At 47.2% G+C, this 9508-nt stretch overlaps 1 protein-coding gene across 1 annotated transcript in view; it reads left to right on the top strand.

The window, feature by feature from the left end:
* The first annotated feature begins 32 nt into the window (after positions 1 to 32).
* SCPEP1 (serine carboxypeptidase 1) overlaps positions 33 to 9508 on the top strand; it is a 28426-nt gene continuing 18950 nt past the window's right edge. Inside the window, exons 1-3 of the mRNA XM_011953729.1 lie at positions 33 to 163; positions 3033 to 3181; positions 8353 to 8442. Of these exons, the coding sequence (XP_011809119.1) occupies positions 88 to 163; positions 3033 to 3181; positions 8353 to 8442 (315 nt within the window). The 5' untranslated portion in view covers positions 33 to 87. The remainder of the gene's footprint in view (positions 164 to 3032; positions 3182 to 8352; positions 8443 to 9508) is intronic.

The following is a 9508-nucleotide window of genomic DNA, read 5'->3' as shown; positions in this document are numbered from 1 at the left end:
CCCGGCCCGGCCCCGCCCCGTCCGCCTCCGTCACGTGATGGGGCGCCGGGTCCAGCCTGTTGCTGATGCTGCCGTGCGGTACTCGTCATGGAGCTGGCACTGCGGCGCTCTCCAGTCCCAGGGTGGTTGCTGCTGCTGCCGCTGCTGCTGGGCCTGAGCGCAGGTAGGTTCAAGCAAGAGGCGAACCAGCTGCCGTGCTTCTTTTTTCCCCAGGCGTGAGAGTTTGTTAGTGGGGTTGTGCTTTTGAAAACACATCTCTTTTCCCCGGTTCTTACCTTGTGTAATTATATTGCTTTTAAATCTCACTCTTTTTTTTTTTTTCTTAACAAATTCAAAGTGCTTTTTCTGTCCTTTTCTGGCTCTGGGTGGTCTGAGTGCTTCCGTTCTCTCCTACGCCTAGATAGAAGCTGTGTGCAGAAATGTATAATTTGGGGAAACTGCTGGTCAATGAGGTTTCCCTGATTCAAAGGCCGCGATTGGCTGCTAAATGAGGATATAAGGTCTTTTTAGTTTGAGCTGAAATCTGCGGTCAAAAGTACCCTTAAATCCTACCACGAATGGGACATTTCATTGAGATAAGGCCCTTTCTTCTCTTGATCAAAACAAACAAGATAACATCTTCCCCCACAGCGATCTTTTTTGGCAAAAAACAGATTTGTGTTTAATAAAATAGGATGACTTGCAAATTGATTTTCACTCTTCATTCAGCAAAACCTCTCCTAGTCTGAAGCAAGAACTGAGAACTGGATCTGGCCGCAAGCTTGCCTTGTGACCTTAGGCAAGTTGTTGAACAGTTTTGTTTTCCCTTTTGTAAAATGGGGATCATCTGGCCCTTTGGCCAGAGTGTCTGGGAGATTTTGTAAAATTAGTTACTCTGCCAGTTTTACCAGTAGTCACTGCCAGGCAACGGAGAAGTGCCTGGGGTTAGGTCAAAAGGGACCTGTGCCTTATCTGTCATTCTCAAGGGAGCCCAGCCTTATCTGTTATTGTCAAGGACAAGATAATCGTGTGTTACTTGTATACAGAACCTTATAGCTAAGTCTGTAATGTTTTAGCCATCTGTTTCGCTCCTCAGGACACTTTCTGGTTTTCTTAATCTCCATTCTTGTTTTGTTTTGAGTCAGGGTCTCACTATGTTGCCCAGGCTGGTCTGGAACTGCCCGACTCAAGTGAGCTTTCTACCTCAGCATCCCAAATAGCCAGGACTACAGACACAGGCCACCACCCTGGCTCTTTCTTATTTACAAGACGTGGTCTCATTATCTTCCTCTTTACTCCTGTCTCTTGGCTGTTGGGACCAGTGCTCTTTTACTTACCAATGAGCCTTGAAATTTGAGAAGGGAGGAAGTAGAAGGCAGAAAACTCCAGTCACCCAGGGGATCCCTCCCATCATCTTTTAACGTCAGCCTCCCTACTTTTTTTTTTCCCAGAGTGGTTTTTGAGAAACAAAAAAAAAAAAGATACTATAACTTGGAAATTGTTACGTTAGCAAAAAGTGACAAAGAAAATGTTTTTAGCCTACTTTTTTCTAATACATATTTTGTGGATGCTAGAAAAGTAAGGAAAATTGGAGTAGGGGGATTATAGGATACATATATTTAAACACACATACACAGATATATATTGTTCAGTTTAAAAAGATCATCTACATGAGTTAGGAAAATTGCCCTTTTTCATATTTGTTGTAGCTCTTTCTTTGTTGTAGCTGTTTGCCTTTTTATTTTTGATGTACAGAAATTTTGTTTTGTAGAAATATAACAAGTTTCTGTTCTCACCTCCATCGATATTTCTTTTGTACAGTCTCCGGGGTTTGCTTAGATTCTTTCCTCATCCAGACATCAGAAATATATTTAACTATATTTTTGTATTATTTTTAGTGTTTAAATTTTAAAATTTAAGTACTTGATCCACATGGAACTTATTTTATTTCTAGTATTGAGAGGACCCATTTCTCTTTTTTTCTCCAAAAAAGATAATTGTTGCTCCATTACTGTATATTGAATATTCTCAGCTCCACTAATTTGTGATGCTTCTTTACTCGTGTTTTTTGTTTGCTTGGTTGGTTGGTTTTTTGTTTTTTTGAGATAGGGTCTCCCTCTGTCGCCTAGGCTGGGGGGTGCACTGGTGTGATCACAGCTCACTGCAGCCTCAACCTACTGGGCTCAAGCGATTCTCCTACCTCTGTCTCCTGAGTAGCTGGGACCACAGGCGTGTGCCACGACGCCCAGCTAATTTTTGTATTTTTTGTAGAGATGGGGTGTTGCTGTGTTGCTTAGACTGGTTTCGAACTCCTGCGCGCAAGCTATCAGCCTGTCTTGGCCTTCCAAAGTGTTCGGATTACAGGAGTGAGCCACCAAGACTGGCGTCTTATTCATGTATTAAATACGATATAAAAACCAGTATATTGCATTCTGAGATTTTTACTTTTTTATTCAAAATATAAATCTCTCTTGTTTTTATAGAATTATAAATGTATTTCCTGTAATCCCAGCACTTTGAGAGGCCTAGGCGGGCAGATCACCTGAGGTCAGGAGTGCGAGACCAGCCTGACCAATGTGGAGAAACCCCGTTCCTACTAAAAATACAAAATTAGCCAGGCATGGTGGCACATGCCTGTAATCCCAGCTACTCAGAAGGCTGAGGCAGGAGAATCGCTCGAACCCAGAAGGCAGAGGTTGTGGTGAGCTGAGATCACACCATTGCATTCCAGCCTGGGCAACAAGAGCGAGACTCTGTCTCAACAAAAAACAAAAGAAAAAAAAGTGTTTCATATTTATTGTTAAAAATCCAAACATTACAGAAAGGTGTAGAGGAAAAAGTGAAAGCCCCTGGCCTCTTATGCCACTATTAAGTTTGGTTTCTCTTTTCATAGCCGAGATTTTTTTCATTATTCCTGCAATGTATTGGGGTGTATAAATTACCAAGCTATAAAACAAATCATCTCTAACCTAGCATGCCTGTCTCTGCCAGGCTTGGAATTTACCTGTACATTAAGCACTTTTCTGGAAGGTGAAATTGAGCTTCTCTTTCAGGAGCTGTCATTGACTGGCCCACAGAGGAGGGCAAGGAAGTATGGGATTACGTGACCGTCCGCAAGGATGCCTACATGTTCTGGTGGCTCTATTATGCCACCAACTCCTGCAAGAACTTCTCAGAACTGCCCCTGGTCATGTGGCTTCAGGTAAAATAGTTTCCCAACCTGGCCTGAGGTCAAGGCCAAGTCTTCCCTATGTGGCTCTTTGCATGCTTTTCGGGCTCATGTCTCAGCAGTGAAGGGCTAATTTGGTCCAGCAGTGTGGCCTGGGAGTTCGGCGTGCTTCTGAGGCAGGCTGAGGCAATGGTATAGCCAAAGAGACTAAATCAGAGGGCGAGGGGGTTCTAGCCTTTTGTCAGAGTCTCTTTATATTTCCAGACGGTTGCAAGAAGGCTCACTGAAAACTCCTGATGATACATTTGATAACATAGTGGAAGAAAGTGTTTTGAGGCCGGGCACAGTGGCTCATGCCTGTAATCCTAGCACTTTGGGAGGCTGAGGCAGGTGGATCATATGAGGCCAGGAGTTCGAGACCAGGCTGGCTAACATAGTGAAACCCTGTCTCTACTAAAAATATTTAATACAAAAATTATCCAGGCAGGGTAGCACATACCTATAATCCCAGCTACTCAGGTGGTTGAGGCATGAGAATTGCTTGGACACGAGAGACGGAGGTAGCAGTGAGCTGAGATCGTGCCACTGTGCTCCAGCCTGGGCAACAGAGCAAGACCCTATCTCAAAAGCAAAAAAAAAAAAAAAGAAGGTTTTATGGAAGGTTCCAAAGCAAAGACCTGAGGTAGCCTGACCCTGCCTTCCTCTCCCCACAATCCTTTCCTGGACCCTAACTTCTTACCCCAAGAAAAGTTGATCTTTTGAAGGGACTGCTACCAGCCTTCTGCACCTTCATGTGACTGTTGCACCCTCGCCCTTTCCCTCAGTGTGTTTGCATTTTAACCTTGAGCTCTGATTGTAGGATGGAAGGCAGGGAGCTGGTTGAAAGATTTTTAGGGACAGGCAGAGGCTCTTTTCTGGCATTTTTGAAAGGCATCCAGAGATGGCCCACCCCCACCTGGAAGACCACTCACCAGGGAGGAATTAAGGAACATGGTCTTGCCTCTGGAAAATGTGGGCATGGCCCAGCTGGAGCTCTGGGCCCCTCATCAGTAAATAGGGACCCTGGTGCTCACCTCCATAGGATGCTACTGGGACATCTTCCAACAATGCTGGTATTTATAGGCAGCCTCCCACCGCCTGGGTTTTGCCTCCCAGGATGGTCAATGCAGACTTTCTGGTGAGATAGAGTGAAAATGAGCAGTTTTCAGGGAGGGGCCTTTCTCTTTTGGAATTATCACTTGTGCCACCTCGGAGGGATAGAGCTGAGGCTCAGCCCCAAGTGCAGATATGATAATGCTGCAGAAGAAGAACCCTTGTGTGTCAGCCCAGGGAGCCCTGTTCACCTCCGGTGGCTGGACACAAAGGTGAGGCACAGTTGGCAGGGAGAGCCAGGCCGTGGACAAGCTCAGGCCTGCCATCAGAGGCCCTGGGTTTTCAGTGCCTACCTGCCACTGAGAGCCATGGCAAGATACTTCCTTCTCTGGGCCTTGGCTGTCTAATCTGGGGGATTTTGGTGGTTTTTCAAACTTTTTGTTCATCAGCAGAACTTTTTGTTTTTACCCTCAAGTGAAAGCTTACAAAGGGGAGACAAAGCAGACGACAGCAGAAGTGCTGAGGCTGGGGCTTCTCCTTTGTCCCAGGGATACTTTCTGAGCTGTTAGGAAAACAGTTTGAAGCAAACGCTGAATTTCAGAAGTTGCAAGCTATCCTTTTGGTTGATGGCAGAGTGGGATTGTTAAATTAGTTCACATTGTAAAATTAGGACATTTGCTTCCTCTTTCCAAAAATCACAAGATACAGTAATTTAGGGCCTGAACTCACTGTCCCCAAAGCTGTGTATTGGTGGCCCCTTTTCCTAGAGGGTGGGAGCCGCTGGAGGAAGGTGACCCTCTGCCACCCTCTGATTTGCTCTGCTCCACAGCCTCTGCTGGGCTTCTGGAGGCCATTGGGTTTGCGACATTTAGTTGACCTTTGAGCTGAGAAGCTATTTTTTCTTTTTTTTCTTTTTTTTTTTTTTTTTGAGACACAGTCTCCCTCTGTCAGCCAGGCTGGAGTGCAATGTCACGATCTCAGCTCACTGCAACCTCCACCTCCTGGGCTCAAGCAGTTCTCCTGCCTCAGCCTTCCAAGTAGCTGGGATTACAGGCGTGTGCCACCACACCCGGCTATTTTTTTTTTTTTTTTTTTTTTTTTTTTTTGTACTTTTAGTAGAGACGGGCTTTCACCATGTTGGCCAGGCTTGTCTCGAACTCCTGACCTTAGGTAATCTGCCCACCTCGGCCTCCCAAAGTGCTGGGATTACAGGCGTGAGCCACTGCACCTGACGAGCTGAGATGCTATTTGAAGTTTATCAACCGAAGAGAATAAATTGCTCTTCTCCACTTACCCAGAGGCCCAAGAGAGAAGAAAAAAGATTAAGCTTACAGAAGAAATAACTAATTTAGATGAAAAGAAGATCTATTTTAGCAGCCTGCTGAGGACATGTGTGCTGACTTCTCTGGGGGGAATCTTTGAGAATCGAAGTCATGTCTTCTGAGTGGGTTAGCAAACTATGTTAGGGATACTTTCAAGTCTTTGAAGCATTTCACTTGGTCCACTGACACACTGACTGTGTCTCAGGGTTTCTGGTTAGCCCTGGGCCATGCTAGCACCCTATCCCAAAGTTCTGGACAAAAAACGGGTTTTACAACAGGATATATTCATGTAGAACAGAGGCTTCCTCCAGCCAGCATCTCATTGCCTTTTGAGGAGAGGGGGATAAGGAGAGAGGAGAGGGAGAGGTCATCTTCTGTCTCCATGGCTTACCAGAAGCAGAGGAGAACTGAGATTTCTCCCACAGAGAACCAACCCTTAGGATTTCCAGCTTTTCCCTTTTGCTTTGATCCTACCTCATCCTAATTAAGTCCATGAGGAAAAAGGAACCCAGCTTTCATTGGAGGATAGATCTTTGGCTTTAATTTATTACATATTGCATTATGAATATTTTTCAATGTTGCCACATCGTTTTTCATAGTTCATGATTCTAAGTGGCAGTGTAGCATTCCATGCTGTAGATGTGCTGTGGTTGCCTAACCTGTTCCCCTATTGAGGCACATTGGAATTGCACCCTTACTTCTGTTGTTATTTTGAATAGGACTGCGGTTAACATCGTTATCTGCTTTGTCAACTTTTTACTGCTGTGTTAGAAAATCTTAGGATACAAAGGGCATATGATTGGGGGATTTATAGCCTTCCAATTTTATCAGAGTTAGGCTGGTTCAGGTTCAAAACATTAATGTTGTAAAGTCTTTCCTTTTGGGGCCCTCTTGCTGTTGCTAGTTGCCCTTTAGCCCTGACTCTATCTTGTCTTTTTTTTTTTTTTTTTTTTCAGATTTCCCTACACAAATTGCCCTGGCTTCTGTTTTGCCCAAGCTATTCCCTTTTATCTTTTTTGTTTTTTTTTTTGAGACAAGGTCTCACTGTGTCACCCAGGCTGGAGTGCAGTGGTGCAATCTCGGCTCACTGCAGCCTCCACTTATTGGGCTCAAGTGTTTCTCGTGCCTCAGCCCCCCGAGTAGCTGGGACTATAGGCGCCTGCCACCACACCCGGCTAATTTTCTATTTTTAGTAGAGACAAGGTTTCGTGTGTTGACCAGGCAGGACTCGAACTCCTCTCGAACTCCTGACTTCAAGTGATCTGCCTGCCTTGGCTTCCCAAAGTGCTGGGATTACAGGCATGAGCCACCGCGCCTGGCCCCCGTTCCATCTTTTCGTATCTCCCTTTCCTACTCATCCTGCTAGTGCACAGAGAGGCTACATCCTTTTATTCTAGGTCCTCAGCCCTTTCCCTTGCCTTAGCTGACAGGGCCCTCCTCATAGACTCCCCACCTCAATTGGCCCCTGGATTTGTCCAGAAAAAGCACTGACCATCTTTTCCCCGACCACCTCCCAAAGGGCCTCCTCTTGTCTCAATTAGAAAGCCCACCCAGGCTGGGCGCGGTAGCTCACGCCTGTAATCCCAGCACTTTGGGAGGCTGAGGCGGGCGGATCATGAGGTCATGAGATCGAGGCCATCCTGGCTAACATGGTGAAACCCCCGTCTCTACTAAAAATACAAAAAATTAGCCGGGCATGGTGGCGAGTGTCTGTAGTCCCAGCTACTCGGGAGGCTGAGGCAGGTGAATGGCGTGAACCTGGGAGGCGGAGCTTGCAGTGAGCCGAGATTGTGCCACTGCACTCCAGCCTGGGCGACTGAGCGAGACTCCATCTCAAAAGAAAAAAAAGAAAGCCCACCCAACCTGTCCTATTTGCCTCTTAGTTTCTTTTCTCTCTGAAGCCCTCAGAGCCCACAGAACTGCCCTCAGCACCGAGCTGCAGTTCAGAATCCTGCCTTTCCCACTCCCATGGACGCTCACAGTATCAAACTCTCCCTGCCCTGGGGCTTTAGAATCTGCTGCATTATATCCAGAAAATCTGCTTGATCAAACTGCTTCTAAGTCTGGGTCCTTTATTAATCCACAGGGATTCTGAAGAGTCTCCCATCTCCTGGGGAGGGGGTGATGGAGGAAGAGTCAGAAGGTGCAGTGTCTAGTCCTGGTAGAGCTCCTTCAGGTCAGCAAGGCCTGCGGCAGGCCACGGCTCCAGCTCAGAAAATCAGGAGGCAGCTAGGTGTGATGGCTGACACCTGTAATCCCAGCACTTTGGGAGGCTGAGGCGGGAGGATTGCTTGAGCCCACGAGTTCGAGACCAGCCTGGGTAACATGGTGAAACCTCACCTCTACAAAAAACACAAAAATTAGTCGGGCTGGGTGTGTTGGTGTGCGGCTATAGTTCCAGCGACTTGAGGGGACTGAGGCGGGAGGATCACTTGAACCCCAGAGGTAGAAGCTGCAGTGAACTGAGATTGCACCACTGCACTCCAACCTGGTTAACAAAGTTAGACCCTGTCTTAAAAGAAAAGAAAAGGAAAGAAAAAATCAGGAGTCAAGAACATTCCACTGAGGACCTCTTAGCTCAGCTCTGCTCCTTTCAAAGAGAAAAGCCTCAGCAGTTACTAGGGAAGCTTTGCTCGTGTGGAAGTCCCTGGTTCACCAGAGAAATTGTGTCTTTTACGCAAATTGACCCAGCCATCACTAACTCATAAACCGTCTATAGCAAATGTGGTCATTCATTGTAAAGACTAAGATTTGACTAAAATTTTTATTTGTTTCTTCTCTCTTCCACAGGGCGGTCCAGGCGGTTCCAGCACTGGATTTGGAAACTTTGAGGAAATTGGGCCCCTTGACAGTGATCTCAAACCCCGGAAAACCACCTGGGTACAGTGAGGACGGTCCTGAGCTAAACTTTGCCCCGTGGCCTCTCAGAGGCCCTGCCCATCTCTTGGAGGGGCCACAGATATAGCAGCAATCCCTCGCTATCCCTTTCCTCGTCCTGTGAATACTGAGGCCATGGGCACTTGTCCGCAGGCCTCCTCTCTGGCCCAACTTCTCTCATTTCTCAGGACAACTTATCTTGCCCCAGTCTGCCTCGCTTTCTCCAAGACAACCCCTCTCTCCTGCTGCCTTCAAAAACTTACTACAGCAGACATCCGGGACCCTGCGTTAGCCATGCTGGCTATCTCTGCAGTCTCAGATGCCAGGGTTGCACCCTCCAGCCACAGCCCCCAGTCCTTTTCTCTCTTTTCTCCTCCTACTTGTATCTTGACTTCCTCTTTCGATGTCTCTCTTGCTCATACCTCCCCCTCATTCTTAGCATCTCTTCCTTCCCTCAGCCCTCTGTGGTCAACTCCCGTATCCTTCTCCCTTTACAGCCTTGGGTCACTCCCACTGTCCACCTGCTTAGCCCTGACGCCCAGGCTGCCCATGATCAGAACTGTGCACCCGCCCTAGGGCTGCTACACAGCGTGGGCCCCACTCAGGGCTTATGGCTATTCCTCTGTCTGTGCTCCAGCTCTCCTGGCTGTACCTATTGCTATAAATGTTCTCCACTTTCCTCAGTGCTCCTCCTCCAGCCTCCCTCTCACACTGGGAGCTGAGCTTTCTGGTCTTTCTTTCTCTTTTGAGATGGAGTCTCCCTCTGTCACCAAGGCTGGAGTGCAGTGACGCAATCTCGGCTCACTGCAACCTCTGCCTCCTGGGTTCAAGCAATTCTGCTGCCTCAGCCTCCCAAGTAGCTGGGACTACAGGCGTGTGCCACCACACCCGGTTAATTTTTGTATTTTTAGTAGAGACGGGGTTTCACCATGTTGGTCAGCTGTTTCACCGTGTTGGTCAGCTGGTCTCGAACTCTTGACCTCGTGATCTGCCTGCCTCGGCCTCCCAAAGTGCTGGGATTACAGGTGTGAGCCACCACGCCTGGCCACTTTCTTGTCTTTCTTTTTTT

The sequence above is a fragment of the Colobus angolensis genome, unplaced genomic scaffold (assembly GCF_000951035.1).
Source record: "Colobus angolensis palliatus isolate OR3802 unplaced genomic scaffold, Cang.pa_1.0 Scaffold37, whole genome shotgun sequence".
Classification (NCBI taxonomy): domain Eukaryota; kingdom Metazoa; phylum Chordata; class Mammalia; order Primates; family Cercopithecidae; genus Colobus; species Colobus angolensis.
Note: the sequence above shows the minus strand (reverse complement) of the source record. Positions and strands in the feature narration are given on the sequence as shown.